This window comes from Marmota flaviventris, chromosome 12 (assembly GCF_047511675.1).
Source record: "Marmota flaviventris isolate mMarFla1 chromosome 12, mMarFla1.hap1, whole genome shotgun sequence".
NCBI classification, from domain to species: Eukaryota; Metazoa; Chordata; class Mammalia; order Rodentia; family Sciuridae; genus Marmota; species Marmota flaviventris.
The window spans coordinates 59,713,209-59,733,424 of NC_092509.1; the positions used below are offsets into that span (position 1 = coordinate 59,713,209).

A 20,216-nucleotide genomic window follows, 5' to 3' on the forward strand; every position below is an offset into this window, starting at 1 on the left:
CACATACATACCCACACATATATACACCACACACACACAGCACACATATACCACACAGGTGCACATACACATAGCACACACATACTACACACCCCAACACCTGCCCCCTACACCTAGCATACACAAACTGAGCATATAAATTACATACATATACTACATACATGCTATGCACATACACATACACATATCATACCCCTCACATGCATACCCCCACATACATCCACACACAAACATATCAAATACACATACAAACACCACATGTATACACATACCACACATACACACACAGTACACGGATACATGTACACACATAATTCAGTGATACTGTGTTCAGGGAACTCAGGACTTTACAAGAGACAGAAAGAGTTATTGCCTTCCAGAACTTCTCTTTCTCCCTCCAGAAACCTCTAAGACATGGACAGTTGGATGCTCAAAGGGCCTGAGAGCCTGCTTAGAATGTGCAAAGGGGAAAAAATTGAGGGTGAACCAACAAAAGATTGGAACTTAGACGTGTTACATTGAGCAGGGCTGTAAAGATGTCACTGACTGACAGGTGACATAATAACAAGAACTAGTTCCTTGAGTTTGCCATATCACCTTATCATTTGCAAAGTTTTTTTGCATATATTCTATGAGGACATATCTATTCCATGATAATAAATTCCTTGAGAACAATGCATCAATGCATTCAGACACAGATGATGGACAGTTCCCAACTTGTGCCAGGTGTTGAGCGAGTCCTTTTTGAATGAATGAACAAACTTAAGTTATGTTTTTACCATCATAATGAACACATAGTTCTCATTCCCTGTGTCCCAAAATTCCACTGTGTCCAATGATCCCCCTAGTGGCCAAGTGCCTGCTCCGTGCCAGTAGGTGCTCATATCCATTCCCTGGTTTTAGTAAAACATTTTCCCAGAATAATAGACTTTTATTTCATGTCTAGAATTTATAGACTTCTCACTAGGTTCTAGTGGTCCACATTACATGAACAATATAACCTTGGCTTTTTTTCCTCCTGCAAAACTACTTTAAAATCATATGTATGAGGTAGGAAGTGTTTATCATTTTTTCCTTCTAAAAATATATATGTGTGTGTTTTTGGACTTCCTCATCTTATTATTTATTTTTAAGTTTTAGGTGGACACAATATCTTTATTTTACATTTATGTGGTGCTGAGGATGGAACCCAGTGCCTCATGCATGCTTGGCGAGCGCTCTACCACTGAGCCACAACCCCAACCCCTTCCTCATCTTATTGGTAATGGTAGGCATTAACATCCTCCCGTGATGAGTGAGGAAATAGCCCTGACAGGCCAAGGATGGGATGCAGAGAGCAATAGGATGCCAGAGACAGGAAAGGTCATTGCTTTCCAGAACCTCTGCTTTCTTCCCCTATAAGTCTCCAAGTCACAGTTCACTCATTTATTCAGAAATCTCTGGTTATCATCTTAGATGTTGGTGGAGAAGTGTGTAGCTGGAGTTTGAATCCTGGTTCCATCATTTACTGGTTGTGTGATCTGGTCCTCTTACTTAACTCTTGAAGTTAAAAAATTTCTCTGTCTGTGAAGTGTGAGTAGTAATGAGACCCCCTCACAGTATAGTCATGAGTGTTAAATGAAATAATTCATTTAAAGTACTTCATGGTAGCAAGTACTCAACAAAAATAATTTTGATTCCTACTGTTGTTTCTTATATTAGTGTAGAACTGTCAGGCTGTATTGGGCCTTTTATATTTATCTTATTGATGGTTTTGGAAGACATTGACCTGGCCCTCTGAAAGCTCTTCCAACCCTCTGGGAAGCTGTGACTTTTCTGTCTAGTGGTGACAGTTGGAGGATTGTTTAATTTTGGATGGAGCCCATTATCATATCAGAAAGTCTCTGGTCAAAGGCATTCATATAATGGTTTGTGATTTTCAAAGGACTTTGACATACATTAGTGCTTATTTGATTTTCAAAATGACCCTATGAAACAGCTCAAGTTAATTTAATATTTAGAGTTGAGGAAATGGATATTCAGAGCCCTGACATGGGATCCAGTAAGTGGCCAATGTGCTATTTCAGCCCTGGTCTTCTGGCTTTTAGTTCTGCTGTATCTAATTAGGCTGTGTTCTCAACCACTTTTTAATCATATTTGTATTAGTCAGCTTTTTGTCACTGTGACAAATATCCAGGAAAAACAACAGAGAGGCCAGAGACAAATACCTTTCCAGGGCACACTCCCAGTGATCTATTTCCTCTGACCATGCCCCACCACCTGTAGTTCCATCACCTCCCAATAGTCCATTCAGCTGTCAATGAATTAATCCACTGATGAAAACAGAGCCCTCGGGATCCCAATCACTTCCCAAAGGCCCCACCTCTGGACACTGCTACACTGGGGACCAACCCTTCCATATGTGAGTCTTTGGGAGGGGGACATTCTAGATCCAAATCATAACAGTATTGTTCTTTGAGAATCTGATAAAAACTAGGAAAATACATATAAATATGACTCAAAATTTTCATGCCATTTATGGAGTTCACAGGTCCCTATGAAGGTCATCAGTGAATCCCATAGATCCTGTGTCCACAGACCTAGACTGAGATTCCTCAATGTCAGGGTTTTGGTGTTCTCTGAACCACTTTCCGGGTTGAAATCAGGAATTGTGTGTGTGTGTGTGTGGGGGGGGTTCAATTCCCACATCACTCAGAGAGGATCCCCTGGGCTGTGGCAGGACATCCTTGCTGGATCTTAAGCCCTCTCAGGCAGGGACCTCAGATGGCTCTCTTGTTCATTCCCACTTAACCCAAAACCTGACACAGGATTGACGCACAATAGATACTAATGGATGAATGAATGAATAGCGAATCTTTGTCTTTCATTTTTTTTCCTATGATTCCTATCTTGACTTTGCAACTTTCCTTCCTCTTAGCCACATCCCAGTGAGGTGGATCAAGAAGACAAGCAGATCCAGAGCCTGTTTGAGGAATTTGCAGGGAAGGTGAGTGGAGGGCAGATGCAACTTCCCAGATGGTCAGGAACACACTCAAGAATGCTCTGGTCAGGTTTGTCTTTATTCCCTTGGGTCTGAAGGAGCACAGAAAATGAAGCCGTGTTCTCTGGGTGCCCAGCTTCTGTGCCTGTCCCCTCATCCTCTCAGAGGACAGAGGGCCCTTCCTACACTGCTGGGGGAGAGTAATCATTATCTTGAGGTCATTTTTTCTCCCTGCGTTGGCTGACTTGAGAAAACAGAAAAGCGGAATCTCTAGATTCTGTTGTTATTTGGCCTGGTCGGATGGGGGCTTCTGGCTAGAGAGTCATGGCTGCAAAATCTCTCTAAATTGATGCCCTTTGGAGGTGGGATTGCCCAGCCTAGGCAGGAGGCAGCTCAGTTAAGCTAGCCTGGGCTTGGAGGCACAGCTAGGCCCACTGGCCCAAGAGACCAGCAGTGAGTGCTCAGCCTGCAGAACCCAAGCTTGGACAGGGTGCGAACGTGATAACGGGGTGCTTGAAGCAGAGATAGAGCTGCCCCGATTCTTCCTCTCTGCACTGCAGGACGAGGTTTGTTTTGGTCATTAGAGCTTACCCAGAACTCAGAGTGCCCCAGGTGGCCCCATACAGAGTGACTGACCCTGTTCTTTGGAGCATAATAAACTGCCCAAAAGACCTCAGAAAGGGAAAAGAAGTGCTCTCCATGCCCTGGAAAAGCTCTGGAAGACTTTTTAGACTTCAGGCTGGAATGGAAGCTAAGCACAGAAGCATGTGTCTGTAGTCCCAGCTACTGGGGAGGTTGAGGCAGGAGGATCAATTGAGCCCCAGAGTTAAGGCCAGCCTGGGCAACATATCAAGACCCTATCTAAAAAAAGAATAATAACAATAAAAATGATGCAATGGAAGAAAATGCATCAGAAATCTCTGCAGAAAAGAAAACCTGCCAACAGTTCTTTTACATTGCCATTGGAGAAAAATCCTTGCCAAAAGTCAGTTCATGTTTTAGATGCTCAGGACAATGTTTTTACTAACAAAAGCTTACCAAGGGGCCATGTTTTATTTAGAAGAACATCCAGAATGATAGAAAAGCTCATATGTGTAGAGTTCTTCCTATACCTATCTTTCTTCTTTCTTCTGCTGAGGAGGGTGGCACTGGCCACTCTCCCCATTCTGCTGGGGACATGACAGGCACAGGGAGTTAAGGAGCTGGTTGAGGGCATCAAGCCTCACGAGAGACAGGGCCAAGGTTCAAATGTAGACTTTCAACATTCCATTTCTTCCCTGTCAGGCAAATGAGGGCTGTATTCTGGCCTGGAGGCTTCTCAGAAGGACCTCAGGTGTTATTATTGGGACTGATCATCCTGTGCCCCAGTGAGGCCAGCTGTCCTCACAGGAAATACTGCCTTGTGTGGCTCTGATTTCTCTTTTTCCAGTGCCAAGGCCTGGCTGGGGAGGAGAGCAAGTAACTGTGCCAAGGACACAGGATAAGGAGCGAGGTTCAGATTGGATCCCAGCTCTCGGTTCAGTGCCCCGTCATCATCCTGTCTTCCATTAGAGGGTTAAGGCATGAATCTTCCCTCTGGCTCAGTGTTTATCAGAAATATACAGGGTATATCCTGCTCCTCTAAATATCAAGTCCCAGTCTGAAATGGGCTTCTGCATGAAATAGCAATTCCCACGGGTGCAGTGGAACAAAGTGGCACTTTGGGATGAGACAATCCTAGCTCCACCACTTGGTAACTGTGAACCTCAAGCCATCATATCCCATGAAAATGGCAAATGACATCATGCATTTAGCAGTTTACAAAACCATGGCTCTTTAACTGTAACATGGAACACACTTGTGTTATGGATTTAAGTTTATCCCATATCATATGTGGGGCGCATCTGAGCTGGCTCCTGTTATTGCTACTTGTCACACTTTGTTTTCTGTTTAGGCAAGCCCCATGCAAGGCAGCAAGAGCCTCAGAGGCAGGCAGCCTTCTGCTGTGGTGGGCACCAAGCTCACAGTGTTAGCACACACCCCTTCTGGGCTGTTGGGGACCCCAGAGGAAATGGAGAATTTGAGTTTTTAAAGCTGTCGTATACTTTTAAGATCACAAGGCTGGTGGGCTGGGTGTCTGACCATGGAAAAAGCTCTGAATTAATTTAGCATCTTTAAGTAGCTTGGCAGGGCTGACATGATTTGCAATTGGTTGCTCTTTCTAGGATTCTGAGATCGGTGCCAATAAGCTCAAGACAGTTCTGAATGGGGTGTTTTCCAAACGTAAGTTCCTCCCTGGGGCCTCTCAGAAAGTCTGTGGGCACCTAAGAAAGATGCTGGGGTGGGACTGAGGGAGGTGGCAGGCAGAAGTTAGCCAGGATCACTGTAAGGGGGACTTTGGCCTCTGACTCCACAGGTCCAGCAAGATGGGAGCCATAAGGCAGGAGAGATCAGTGAGGAGGAGGCACTGGGTGGGCGTGAGGGAGGTGCTGGAGATCAGCTAGACCTTGCACAATGGATCAATAACCTGTGATGTCAAATGCAATCATTTGCTGAGTCCTGGGAGTCTGGGCTGCAATTGACTTATGTGACACTGTCTCACACATTTAATATGGTTGTACCATGAGACATGGCAGATTAAGGACCTTCTTCTGTAGCCATCTGGGGAGGCAGGGTAGAAGGGATGATTCTGACTGTCCTAGCCTGTACTAGGTTCCCCATCTTCAGACTTCAGCCAGTCTTGGGGGCTTCCTCAGAGTTCATTCAGTTACACCCAGGAGGAGAAGTTCATGCCTCCCCTGGAAACCTCAGCACCATGGGAGTTGGTATGGAGCCTCCTTCTCTTCTGGTCCAGGGATGGGCCTGGTTAAGTCTTCCAGTTGGTGGAGTAAAGGCTATCTTTCACCCTGAATGAGAATACAGGAAACAGGGGCTTCCTGGAGATGGACATAGAGCTGAGCAGCTCCCCAGGGCTCTGAGCCCAGGCCCTGGCTCAGGATGGCTCTTCATCCTCTGCTCCTCTCTTGCTGCTGCTATTGTTGAGAAGAGTGGAGAGAAGAGGAGAAGGCTGCAGGGTCTTTGACACCTGCCTTGACTCCCAGGTGTGAGGAAGGTTATGTTAGAGGCCAGGGATGAATAGCAGTGCTCAATTGAGTGACTGTAGATTGTAATTAAAAGTGTAGGCGGTGGAGCCCCAACTCTGCCCTCTACTGGTGGTGTGACCTTGAGCAAACTGTATAACCTGGCTGGACCTCCGTTTTCTTATCTATAAAGTGGGGACAATGATGGCATCTACCAAATCAGGTGGTTTGGAAGAGTAGATGTATAGTGATTAGAACAATATCTTGCTAGTGAAAAGTTGGCTGTTTTATTTAGAATTTATATACTAATCTCTGGGTTAACACTTCACTTACATCATCTCATTAATGCTCACCAGTTCTTGGGGCAAGTATTGGCATTAATATTATCATTCTCATCTGATGGAGAAGGAAACTAAGCTTTCAGATATTAATCTGCCCAATCCATGCTGATGAGCAGCAAATTCGGGGTTCAGAGATTGAACTCTGATTCTGGTGCTTGTCTGTATGTCTGTATGTGATCCAGGAGGTTTGGGGGGTATCTGCCCATGAGCCCATCGCAATGTTCTCACTTTTTTGTGGAGACCCACATTCAGCTCCATAGTCTGGCTGGTGTCTTTGGTGGTCTCCTACTGTGGAGGTTATTTATTTCCCTTATCTTCAAACAATCCTCATTCTCACCCTCTTTTCTATTTCAATCTTTAGGAACAGACATTAAATTCAATGGATTCAACATCAATACTTGCAGAGAAATGATCAGTCTGTTGGATGTATCCTTTATATGTCACATTATTTTTACTGTTTTTAAAGATTCCTCCACCTTTTCCAGTAGGAAAGGAGGGCAGAGTAGAAAAGGGGGAAATGAGAAGGGAAGCATGCATATATTGAGCATATATTAGGAATCATGGTTGAGTTTCAAAGAAAAAGGTATCATTTCATGAATATTCCTCAATAAACTTGATATTATCTCTGCTTTCCAGGTTAAAAAAAAAAAAGAGTCAGGCAGTGTTTAAGTGGCTTGTCTAAAATCATGCAATTTAAAGATAGCAAATGGGTGGTATTGTGCCCCTCCTCCACCACCCACATTGGGAACTGCAGTGTTCCTCCTTTGGTCCCACCATCCATCCACTGCCCATCATGACGAAGACTTTTTTCAGAAACTTCGCATAGTCTTTGGACTTTCTCTACCAATACTATACAATCATCACACAAGATATTTTCTGTCTGATCTAATTTAACACTCTCTTCCTGTCAAGGAATGGTTTTAATCTTTTCCAGCTGCTATAACAGAATGTCATAAACTGAGTGGTTTATAAACACCAGGAATGCCTGGTGCAGTGGCACATGCCTATAATCTCAGTGGCTCTGGAGACTGAGGCAGGAGGATCATGAGTTCACAGCCAGCTTCAGCAAAAGTGAGGTGCTAAGCAACTCAGTGAGACCCTGTCTCTAAATAAAATACAAAATAGGGTTGGGGATGTGGCTCAGTAGTCAAGTGCCCCTGAGTTCAATCCCAGGTATCCACCTTCCACCAAAACAAAACAAAACACCAGAAATTTATTTATTAAATTCTGGAGGCTAGAAAGTCCAGGATCAAGGCATGGCAGATTTTTGTGTTTGGTGAGGAACTGCTTCCTAGTTCATGACTATAACTTCAGAAGGGGGAAGGAATGAGTTTTCTGGGGTCCTTTCTATAAGGACACTAATTTTGGTTGTGAAGGCTCCACTCTCATGACCTAATTTCTTCCAAAGGCCCTACCGCCTAATTATCTCATACTGGGATCAGCTTTCAACATATGAATTTTGGGGGGACAAAACACCCAGTCTATAGCAAGTGGGTAGGAACTTTAGGGAGGGATGGAGAAGGCTAAGGCTAAGCATGGATGGTCCAACATCATTTCATCATTTCAAGTTTTGCCTTGGGCAGCTCCAGGTTACCATTCTCCACAATGTTGGCGATAGAGAAGCTTTAGAGCTTTGGGAGGTTGTCCTCAGTTCTTAGGGTCTCATCCATCCTGAGATCTGATGCCCTTTTCTGCAGGATTCTTCACTAATAATGGGATGGGACAGGAGGACTGATTTTCCTTTGTGTAGTTTTCATGCAGTGCATCATGAGCAGTTCATGTACTGCTGGGTTATCAGTGATGGAGAGATGGTGCTATTTAGTGGTCCCAGAATGGCAGAAGACTATTCCCTGTACAGTGCTGGAGCTGTTCAGCCCTGTGTCCTTCCAGTAGTTTATGGACCATGGAGAACTGTTAAGGGTTGATCTATTCTGCTACAAATAGTTCCTTAGTTTCTGAATCTTTCTCATCACACCTTGCCTGTGGACTTTAATTCGAATCCTAGAGTTACTATGTCGTTAACCCCTTATTGTCCCAGTGGTATTTGTATCTCTCACAGTTCCAAGAGGACTGTGATTCTGTCACTCTTCAAGAGTTTTTCTTCCACAGATTAGATAGTACAGGGCAGTGGTTCTGAATCATGGTGTGCAGCAGAACCACCCATGTAGATTAAAAAAAAAAAAAGAACAGCTTAGTTAATATATAATTCATGTTCCAAATAATGTAGCCACTTAAAGTGTCCAGTTCAATGGTTTTTGGTAGATTCAGAGTTGTACAACTGTATTAGTCAGGATTCTCTAGAGGAACAGAATCAACAGGAAGAATAATTATTAAAAAAGGGATTTATTAGGTTGGCTTACATGACTAGAAGTTGCATAGTCCACAATGGCGATCTGCAGGCTGGAGAGCTGGGACAACCAGTAGCTGCACAGTCCAAGAGGTTGAAGCCCCAGAACAAGAGGGATCAATGATATCACCCTAGTCTGAGACCTAAGCCTTCTGGTAAATCACTATCAGAGTCCGCTTTGGAAGAGTGAAGAAGAGAAAGTCTGATATCCTCAGATGATCACAGCAGCTATCAAAGCCCCATTCAAGAAGAATGGAGCTTGCATCTGCTGCTGCTTCCTTGTTCTTCCAACCTTTATTCCATCCAAGCCATCATCCTATTGGTCAATGCTTCCCATGCTTAGGGAGGGTCTCCATTTCAGTTGGCTATTCCCACATGCCAATCATTCCTAGACCCTCATGGACACCCCGATAATCATCTTAATCCTTGACATCTCTTAATCCAATCAAGTTGACAATTCAAATTAGCCATTTCAACAACCATCACCACAATTTAAAACATCTTATTGCTTTGAAAAGAAACCTTGTATTCATGTTAGAACTCACTCCTCATCTTCTCCCATTCCTAGGCCACCACTAATCTATTGGCTCTATAAATTTGCCTGTTGTGGACATTCATGTAAATGGAGTCATAGAATATTGGTCCTTTGTGATTGGCTCCTTTCATTAGCATGATGTTTCAAGTCCTATAGCATATATTAGTACTTCATTATCCATAGAGATTTGAAAATACAGTTGCCTGAGTTTCAGTCCCGGAGATCCTGCCTAGAGGTCTGGTCTCTATAGGCAATTTCCTCTGGAATTTAGAACTACTAGTTTTCTGGCACAAGGACTTTGGAACAGACAAAAGTCCGGATTCTGGCTCCACCACTTGTTAGATGTATAAATTTGGGTAAGTTGCTAAATGCTCTGAACCTCAGTCTCCCCCAACCCTGGAAAAATGGGATAATAATATCTACTTTGTGTGGCTATCATAAAGGTGAAATGAGATGCAAGTACATGAAGTGCCTAGACACAGGGTGTTAACTTCCTGTGTATAGTACTCTCCTCAGATATGTTGTTTGTATTATTAATAAGCCTTTGAAGGCTGTGGTCAACATTCAGTGTTGATCATAGATAAAAGAACATAGACTTTCTTAAAGGGTGTGTGTTCGTCAGCTGTCCATTACTGTAACCAAATACCTGAAATGATCAATTTATAAAAAGGAAAGGTTTATTTTGGCTCACAGCTTTTGAGGTCCAGTCCATAATTTATTTGCCTTATTACTTTGGGACTGTGGTAAGGCAGCACATCATGGTGTGAGTATGAGGTGGAGCAGAACAACTTATTTCATGGAAGCCAAGGTGGAAGAGAGAGAGAAAGAAAGCTGAAGTCCCAATACCCCTTCAAGGTCATGCTTCCAATGACCTAGAGTCTCCCACTAGGCCTGCTTCTAATGATTCTACCACCTCCAATGACACCAAGCTAGAGACCAAGGCTTTAACACACAGTAGGAGGACATTCCAGATCCAATCTATAGCAGTGAGTTTTACAAGAATTTTAGCTGGCTAAGGAAGTGATCAGTGGTCTGTTTTAGAATTTGAACATAGTGCTTTAACATGCTGGTGTTTATTCATTTTGTTGTGGTGAAAAAAAGGTAGACTTTCAAAGAGACTAAACTTCACAAGGTTAAGTCCAGTTCAGAACTGAGTCCCATAGGGTGGCACAGCATTCAGGGTTCACTGGTGGACAAAACCCACGTTGGACACAGAAGAGTAGGCATGGCTCCCCACCTGCTTTAGTTATGCAGTGGCTGGTGAGGAGACTGTTTGATTAAGAGTCATGGTCCGGGCCTCCTGATGATTTTTCTGATAACATTTTTCTGATAACATGTTGACATTCCAACAAACTGTCATTTGAATGACCAGTCACAGAAATTTAAATCTGGAAGTGAATTTGCAGACCACGGAGCTCTGTCGATGCTAATTAGTGATATTGTTAGGAGGTCTTCAGGGTGGTGATATATGTTCTTTATTCCTACCTCTGTGTCTGGCTTCAAAGAAGGACCTTGGTGGGTGTCTGGCTTTTTAATCTGCCTTTAAATCTGTTTCCCACCATCACTCTGTTGGAAGGTTCACAGAGCTTATGGCTGTCCTGCACACTCACAAGAGAAAGAAATCCTTAGGGCATTTAGATTTGGGGCTCAACCATGTTGGCCTTTAACATGCTTAGAGCCATGGGACAGGCACCTTGGGACCGGTGGAATTCAAGATGCTGTGGCTGAAGATCCACAAGTATCTGGTAACTCTTCTCTCCCTTGTGGGTAGCCTCTGGGCCTTGGCCCCTTTCCTCCATTCTAACCCTCCATGGCATTCATTCCTGGTCTATTTTGGACCCTAGTTTGACCAGACCTTTAGTCATGATCAAAACCACCCAAACCTGGACACCTGGTTCAGGAAGGAACACGGAAGCAATGAGAGATGCTAATGGCCAGCCCCTGCACCGACCGTGCTATCCAGAGGGCAAGAGGGCTGGCACTGGCCTTCAGCCCAAGCTCTTCTCTTTGTTCTGGAACCTTCATGGGAGGAGTCAATGAGGTCTCTTCTTGAGCATGTCCCTCACCTTCTAAGGGAGCAGTAGAGTGGAGGGAGATGGTTGTTGCGGGCCAGGGGCTGCTGTTCTCTATCTGGAATTTCTGTCCTGCTGTAGGAGATCTATCGGGAAACAGATTATAACCACTTAGGGACCATGGATGCCCACGAGATGAGGACAGCACTCAAGAAAGCAGGTGAGGACGGTACCTGTAGAGAAGGTCTTAAGACCCAGAAGTGCCCAGTTTTAATAGTTATTCTCAGAATGGTGACTGTTAATGTTCCCAATCACTGGGCCATCTTCTGTTGGAGCTCAGTGTGGCTACAGAGCTTTGTCAAGTACCCTTCCTGTTCAGGAAGGAGAGGATGCTGCTGGACTCTAGGTAGCATAGAGCTTCAGAATGTTCCAAGAACTGTGTGCTACTGGGAAGGTGACAGCCATTATAGAGAATGGGGCCCTGAAGGGGACAGGGAGGGGCCCAGCCACACGGGCGGTCCCTCACCTTTTCTGCTTTTGCTTGCTATGGCTGATGGGACCCTGCCTCAGACAGGGCTGAAGCTAGTGTTGGACCAGGGAAGGGACTGATGAGGCTTATCTAAGAGAAGATAGACTGGATGACAGGACATCTTCTGGGAGCCCCTGGGGGAGGCAGAGTCAGTTGGTTTGCCAATTTAGAGAGAATCATGAAGGGGCCCGTGTAATGTCAGCCCTTTGAGTTTTTACTAGGGACAGTTCTGAATCCTCCACTACCTGTGACTCAGGTCTCCTCTGCCCTCAGGTTTCACCCTCAACAACCAAGTGCAGCAGACCATCGCCATGCGGTATGCGTGTAGCAAGCTTGGCATTGACTTTGATGGCTTCATTGCTTGTATGATCCGCCTGGAGACCCTTTTCAGTAAGTCCTTCTCTCTTTCAAATATACAGGACTGAAGTACAGGGGCAGGACCAAACATTGCCTTTGGGAGGCCAGTGGTTCTAAGAAATCATAGCCAGGGCTTCTACAACTGAGGCTCCCTTGGGGGAAGGGGAGGTGGACACTAAAGGGGCCTAAGGTGGTCCTGTTGGCCAGGCCCAAGGACAGAGATTGCCTTTCCTTGGAGATTTGAAAAGCTGTGATCTAGAATATTGAGCATCTACTATGTGCAGTCACTAGTCAAGGGGAATGAATCTCAGAAATGGTCCTTAGATGGCATTCAGTATCTATACACATTTGCCCTTCCATGAGGGTCATATTAGGAGCCATCCAGGGAAGGGATGGCGTCCTCTCTGGAAAGTAGTAAGTGTTCTCCCGCCACCTTGGTCCTTGGGAGCCTGCTATTTTATAATCAATAAGAGGCTTCATCCAGAGAGGGAGTTTTCCTTTCATGGGGGTGGGCTGGGGAGGGTGGGAAATGGTAAGTCTTAAGAAGAAATGATCAAGTAGTCAGAGACAGAGCTAAGGGACTTGGATACCCACTACTTCACCTCCTGCTAATATAATTGCAAGTGTCTGAGACGAAGCTTTTGAGGGTAGAGATGTGAAAGGGACCATCTCTACTGATAACTAGGTTTATCCGTTTAGGACATCTACTGTCAAAAAAGCTCACCCTGGGTACTAAGTCTAGATCTAACTTGAATATTTTTTTCTTTTTTGGTGATACTGGGAGACTAACCCAGGGTCTCATGTATACTAGCCAAATGTTCTACATTGAGCTACACCACTAGCCCTAGATCTAGCTTTTTGAGGTTCTTGGGGCTAAGTAAGAGCTGGAGGGGAGGGGGATGTAAGAGAAAGGGGATTTCCAAGTCGGGACGGGTTGGACAGATGCAAGGCTCTGTTCCAAAGACCAGAAACAGGCTAATTTTATTCTTCTCTGGTATTTTATTCTTCTTTTAGAATTATTCAGGCTTTTGGACAAGGACCAGAATGGAATTGTCCAGCTCTCTCTGGCTGAGGTAAATGATCTGGTTTGATGAACTGATTGCTGAGGGTGCAAATTCGTGGAAATTCTTGGGCGGTGTAGTGCTGGGTGGTGTTTGTTCCTACTGACCATCTTATTTCCACATGAATACCATGCATGGGCTAGGTGAGCATAGGGGAAGGAATGTGTTTGTCTATCATGAAGTTTTTCAAACATTGTTATTTATTAATATTATTATCTTAAAGATAAAGCAATGACTACTTTTCAAATCCTTTCAAAGATGCAAGCTCTTGTTAATTTGGATGGAATTGTGTGTAGTAGGAATAGTTTGAAGTCTCTGACTCTAGGGCCAGTTATCTCAGGTTGAAATATAGAAGGACATCAGAGGCAAGAAATGAAGTTGCAACAAGGTAGAATGAAAATACAAAATAAATGAGTGGTTCTTTTTTTCTTTGCCATGTACAAGTTACATAATGCTTTATGCAGAAACCACCCTACTGCTTGCCAGTCAAGAGCTGTAGCCTCAGGCAGCAGAAGCCTTTAACTGGCCTGAGGGTGCAGCAGGAGGTGTTGACATGTCCTAAAGGTTCAGGTCAGTGGGGAGGCATGAGCCCTGGTCCTGCTTCTGAGGCAGTGGACCAGGTTATTTCTGACCCTGCCAAGTTGCCTGGCCCAGCCACATTTCTTTCTTCTCTGAAATGGAAATGTTGTTGACCCCTTTTCTGAGATCTAGGAAAGGCCCTCCTTCCAACATACCTGTATATTTCTACAGATGTCCAAGCAATAATGTGGAACCTAAAATGAAGTGTGTGTGTGTATATGTGTGTGTGTGTGTATATATATATTACAGATGCATATACAGGAAAATAGGAAAAATATAGATAACATATATAACAACATGTATACATATATAGAAATATAAGAAGTATAAGAAATAAGAAAAATTATGAGAAATACACACACACAGAGTTGTCCCTGGGTATCCACAGGGGCTTGGTTCCATATCCTTCCTCAGAAACCAAAATTCACAGATGCTCAAGTTCCATATTTAAAATGGCATAATATTTGCATATAACCTACGCATATCCTCCTGTATATTTTAAATCATTTCTAGATTATTTATAATACCTAGTAAAATGTTAATGCCATGTAAATAGTCGTTCTACTGTATTATTTAGGGAATAATGACAAGAAAAAAGTCTGTTCATGTTTAATACAAATGCAATTTTATTTGAATATTTTCAACCTGTGGTTGGTTGACTCCATCAAGGCAGAACTTGGGGATGTGGAAGGACAACTGTACACATACACACACACCCCTATGTTTGGAAGTCCCCTTTGGGTCTAGAGCTTTTTCTAAGCCACATTTTTCTAGTGCTTTGGCTAAGGGGCTAGCTTGTGACTTAGCTAAGGGCTTCCTGTGATAGAGGAAGACACTCACTAGAGAGTGGGGATATAAACAGTCGTGCCTAGGTGGGGCTGGGAGACATGGTGGTGGAAGGATACTTGCTCCCTAGAAGCTGTGAGCTCACCCTGTCTCTTCTTTTGCAGTGGCTGTGCTGTGTGCTGGTCTGACCCAGTGCTTTGGACACCGATGGCACTCCCAGCCTCTCCACAAACCTCTTTGCCCCCATCTTCTTTACAATCTCATGAACATTTACCCTCAAGTGACACTCAAATTCATATGGTTCTAGCCTATCCTCATTCCTTGAATGCTGGTCTTTCCTGCCAGAGCATGCTGGGGGTCTCTGGGTCTCATTCAACAGCTTGGAGCCATGAGTTACTTAAGCTGATTCCAGAGCCCAGTGGGGGGAAAGCAATCAATTAAAAGTTGTGTGCCAGGGTGGATTCTGCCTTTCTCTAGCGATATGAAGTGTAGACTGTATCTTGGGCTTTTCCCACTGTAGGAAAAAAGATGTTTTGGAAAATGACATGAACCAAATTACCAAAAGGTTGAACATGTGGATTAATTTCCTGGAGGAGAGCCCTGCTGAATATGGAGCTGCTGCCAGGGGCCACCTTTAGGAAAGAGACCCAGCTCCAGTCCTGCCGGGGGAAGGATGCAGGATGGGGTTCAGGGGAGACCAGAGCTTTCTTCCTTCCATGCAGGGGGTGTGGCTGTGCTGTGCTGAGAGGGATGTATTATCTGACAAAGAGCTAGAGACAAATGCAGTTCAGGCTGCTTCTGCTCACAGAGGAACACAGCAATTGTGTGGTGGTTGGAACAATTGAGGCCACAACCACAGTGTCCCATTGGGTAGATGAAGATGGAGCTGGTTCTTACACACTGCCTTTGGAAATGAGGCACAGAGGGGGAAACACACGTACAAGCCTTGGCCTCTGTGTTAGTCTGATTAAGGACTGATTTTCTCCTCCAGAAGTGGGGCTAGATGAATTTTCCTTGTAGGAATGTGACCTGGGAGGATGGCAACACACCTGTCAACCTTCATGCTGCCTTCACATCTTCTGGGACACAGAGGGATGGACAGGGTGGGTGGCCTTCGCTGAACAGGGGAGGTCAAGGCTCTGGGGCCTCACCCACTGGGGAGAGGGAGGGAATGCTCAGTTAATCTCATGGTAGAGAAGGAGGTATATTTGTTTTAGTGGCCTGTGAGTCCCAGAAGGGATCCTTTCTCATCCATTTAGGGGCACAGGTGGGGGAGGGCCAGAGTTTCCAGCAGGCACAAATCCAGCTACCTTCCGGCTGCCTGGAGATACCCCCAAGCCTCCACTGTGGGCCTGGCTGATGTTCTTCCCAGGCCCATCCAGTAAGGAAGAGTCCTTACCCCACCTCATTCTTTAAAAACACAGTGCTGCAAACCAAGTCCCAAATTTAAAGTGCTGTACAAATGCACCTCGACTTACATTGGGGCTGTGTCCCAATAAATCCCTCTATAAGTTGAAAATATCATAAATCAAACATGCATTTGATAACCTAACCTACTGAACATCGTAGCTTATTCAGCCTACCTTAATTGTGCTCAGGATACTCACATTAGCCTACAGATGGACAAAATTATCTAATAAGAGATCTACTTTATAATTAATGTTGAATATCTTATGGAACTTATCGAATACCTGTATCCAAACCACACTGGCAACACTGTATACCATGAAATGTCACTTGTTTCCCCTGTGACAGAGTGACTCACTGGGAGCTGCACACTACATCTTACTTGTCCAGGAAAAGATCAAAATTCAAAATTTGAAGCATGGTTTCTACCAAATGTATATAGTTTTTGCACCACTGTAAAACAAAAAAAGTTGTAAATGGTATGGTAAGTTGGGGACCATCTGTAGTATGGTCAACTTGCAACAGGTAGTTTAATTTTGTATTAAGCCTACAGGCTTCCTCTACTTTAGGAAATAGTCTGGTAATGAAATAGTCTCATTACAAAAATGACATTTGCTTTAGGGTCTCAGATCCCAATACAGTCAGGAAGCAGGTTGAATACCCCTGCACTACAGAGTTTTCCACTCAAACATCTGAGAGTTTGCTTTATACTCCCATCTCCCCAACCTTTCCTCAGATTAAAACAGTAAGAGATGTTGCTTTTAGTTGTGGCCTCTTCCTTGCCCCTTGTATTAGCTTTCTGTGACTATAATGAATCATCTAAGGCAATTAACATATAAGGAGAAAAGGTTTATAGGTTTTGGAGATTCTAGTCCAAGATTGGGCAGCCCCATATTTTGGGGCCTCAAGTGATGGTAGCATATTATGACTTTAGCATATGGTAGAACAAACCACTTGTATCATAAGCCAGGAAGCAGAGTGAGAGGACTCATCTGGTTTCACAATCACAGTGACCTAAAGACCTCTAATAAGACCTCACTTGCTAAAGGTTCCACCATTTCCCAATAGCACCACCCTCGGCACCAAGCCTTTAACACATGGACTTTTTGAAGACACTATCCATAGTCAACCTATGGCAGTCCTGGATGTGGCACATCTTGAGAGAGATCAGTTCCTCCCACGGCATCCTGCAGTTCCCCTGTCAGACCCCACAGTGAACTTTGTTGCGTTAACATGTTGACTTGCCTGTCTTCCCTGTTTCAGTCCTATAGTCGTGGATGCAGAAATGGTATTTTCCTTGTTCTCCCAGACCCTAGCACTGTACTTGGCCCAGATGGACACTCAGTGAGTGAAATGATATCTTTCCTCTTGCAAACAAGGGTGACTCACTTTCTCTAGCAGAGGGGATGGGTTTGCACTAGTCCTTCACAGATGACCCAGCAGTGGATGGGAACAGAAGCCACAGGAGGGAATACTGCTAACATGTGGATGCATGAAAGCCAGGCCTCTGTTAGGTGTGAAGGCCATGTGGCTCTGGAAAGATGTGGTACCTGCTCCGTCCCCAAGCTCCTCCCCATCTACACAATGCCAGGTACAGGGGAAGCTGTGGCCACTGTGGTCAGCAGGTCTTTGTTTGTGCAGAGTCCCTAGGAGCTCTTGGTTTTTCTCTCATCTTCTGTGAAAATAAAGCAGCTCACGGGGAGCTTAAGTCAGATTGGAGAGACACGGGCAGAGTCTCATGCACCCCAGCCCTTCCTGGCCCGTGGAGCCAATTTGTTTCTCCTTCGTTTGCATCCTCATTAGTTGATGTGAGGAAACACGGGCTGCCGTGCCACCCCCAGACTCATCTGAGACCTCCCGGGACAGGGAAGCTGATGTGTAGTGAGAGTGCACTGAGTAGTCTGTGTCATTCCACAGCAGTGAGGCCATTTCAGCAAGTCCCTCTTTCCTGCTGGGAATCACAGATTAGCTTTCCCCTCACATCCGCTGCCCAGGCAGGGCTTTTTGTAATTACACAAAATCACAGAAACAGCTTGGAGCGCGGCTGGGAGATTCAGGCAGACAGTCCATCCACAGGCTACAGAAGGCTCTTCCCAGCCAAGGTCCTGACCACGTTGGGGTCTCAGCAGCCTGGCTCTTCGGATCTGCATCCCAGCCATCACAAGGAGCAGCGAGGCTCCCCCCTCCCCGGGCCTGGGTGGTCTCTTTCTGGCTCCTGGCTCCTTTTCAATGCCAGCTGTTCCTCTGAGTTGGGGCAGTGGGTCTCTGGAACAAAGTCTTTCTTCTTTCATCAGCTGTGCTTTTTCTGCTTGACGAGGCTCACTCTCTCCGACTTCTCGATTCCAGTTTAACCTGCTTTGCTTCTCAGATGTCCAGTGTCTTTTCAGCTTCAGATGTCTCAGTTTCCTGTGAACACCAACCATTTCTAGCTCTGGCTCCAGGACATGGCTGTCCCCCTCTTCCTTAGCCCACTCCTTCTCTGCTCATCTCCCATGGTGGCCTCCAGTCATCTATCAATGTCTCCATTCTGGACTTTAACCATTTCCTTTGAGTTATGGGTGTGGTGGAGCTTGAGAGTTCACAGAATTGATGGTGAATAATGAGGATTCCCACTGATCTCTCTACACACTTCAGAAAAGACAGTGTCAGAAGAACCCATTTAAGGGGGATTTGTCTGTCAGCTTTCCTCCATTATTTAGTTCCATGTGACTATGGGGACCATTTTTTTTGTGGTATAACAGGCTCTATAGACTGGTTTGTGTCCCCTCCCCCAAATTCACATGTTAAATGTGATGCTACTGGGAGGTGAAACCTTTGGGAAGGGATTAAGTCATGAGGGTAGATCTCCAGGGATGGAGAATACAATAGTGCCCTTATACAGGGATAACCCAAGAACTTCCTGGTCCCTTCAGCCAGGTGAAGACAAAGCAAAAAGATCGTTGTCTGTGAGCCAGGAAGTGGACCCTTACTCCACATCAAATCTGCCAGCACCTTGACCTTGGATCTCCCAGTCTCCCAAACTGTGAGAAATAAATGTCTGTTTTTGTAAGTTACCCGGTCTGTAGCATTTTGTTACAGCATCCTGAATGGACTAAAACAGAAAGGGTGGAGAGAAGCATCCTGGATATTCTCTGCCTCCAATCTTGTCTGATGCAGAGCTTGCCCTGGTTGAATGGCTCTGGTCTTTGGGAAGGATCATGATAGTTACTCCTAGTGGCATCTGCATGGAAAAAGGGATCCCAGCAATGGAGAACAAGAGATAATTTGGAGTTTGCAAGTTGTGGAGACAGATGCTGGCTCCTCCCAATTTGGGGAGGTATGTGCTAGTTAAATATGAGAGGACTTTATGGGGGGGTGGAAATATGGCAGAGGCATTGTCCCTGCCGCCTGAGGTCTCCGGAAGGCTGATGATGTGTCTCCCACTTCCCTGAGCTGAGCCAGGGCTGCAGGCAGTAGGGATCCTTTAATTAACTGCCGTCTATTGACATTTTCCTGTTTTTTTGAAAACACCCACATATATATATTCTTGCATGTATATATTTTATAAATTCATTTCTTTTTTTTTTTTTGATGCTGATGATCAAACCCAGAGTCTCATGTTAAGTACATGCTCTTCCACTGAGCTATACTCCCAGTACCTATAAATTCATTTCTATGTAAATTATTTTATTTACTATTATTTTACTTATCAAATATATATTTATTATTATTTTACTTATATATATATATTTGATAAGTAAAATAATAGTAAATAAAATAAAATTATATATTTATACAATTTGTATATTTATTTGGTATTTATATTTATATAAGTCATGATAAGTAAAATTAAGAAAGTATACTGAAACCTTATATATTACCATCTAGATTGAACAATTTTTAATGTTTTGCCAAATCTGTTTTCAGAAGAATTTTTTGTTAAAGAAAGTCACAGGCATTATGACATTTTGTTTTATATTATGCATCCCCCATGAAAGGACATTTTATTACACAGCTGTAACACTATTATCCAACCTAATGAATTAACAATAATTCTTTAATCACATCTCATAACTAATCTATATTCAAATTTCCTCTATTGACTTCAACATAATATTTTTTAGAGTTGGTTTATTTGAATGGGGATTCAAAGAAGATCCTCATTTTGCTCTTTATAATCTATAGCCATCTTCCCCTTTTTTTCATGCCATTGAATGATTAATGAGTAATTGGACTTTAAAGAA

At 44.1% G+C, this 20,216-nt stretch overlaps 1 protein-coding gene across 1 annotated transcript in view; it reads left to right on the forward strand.

Annotated features, from left to right (window-relative positions):
• The window catches only part of Capn8 (calpain 8), a 77,337-nt gene extending 62,298 nt beyond the window's left edge, over positions 1-15,039 (forward strand). The window contains exons 14-21 of the mRNA XM_027934774.3: positions 2,918-2,986; positions 5,185-5,242; positions 6,742-6,806; positions 10,939-11,007; positions 11,416-11,494; positions 12,077-12,193; positions 13,175-13,233; positions 14,751-15,039. Of these exons, the coding sequence (XP_027790575.2) occupies positions 2,918-2,986; positions 5,185-5,242; positions 6,742-6,806; positions 10,939-11,007; positions 11,416-11,494; positions 12,077-12,193; positions 13,175-13,233; positions 14,751-14,774 (540 nt within the window). The 3' untranslated portion in view covers positions 14,775-15,039. The remainder of the gene's footprint in view (positions 1-2,917; positions 2,987-5,184; positions 5,243-6,741; positions 6,807-10,938; positions 11,008-11,415; positions 11,495-12,076; positions 12,194-13,174; positions 13,234-14,750) is intronic.
• Positions 15,040-20,216: the final 5,177 nt, after the last annotated feature.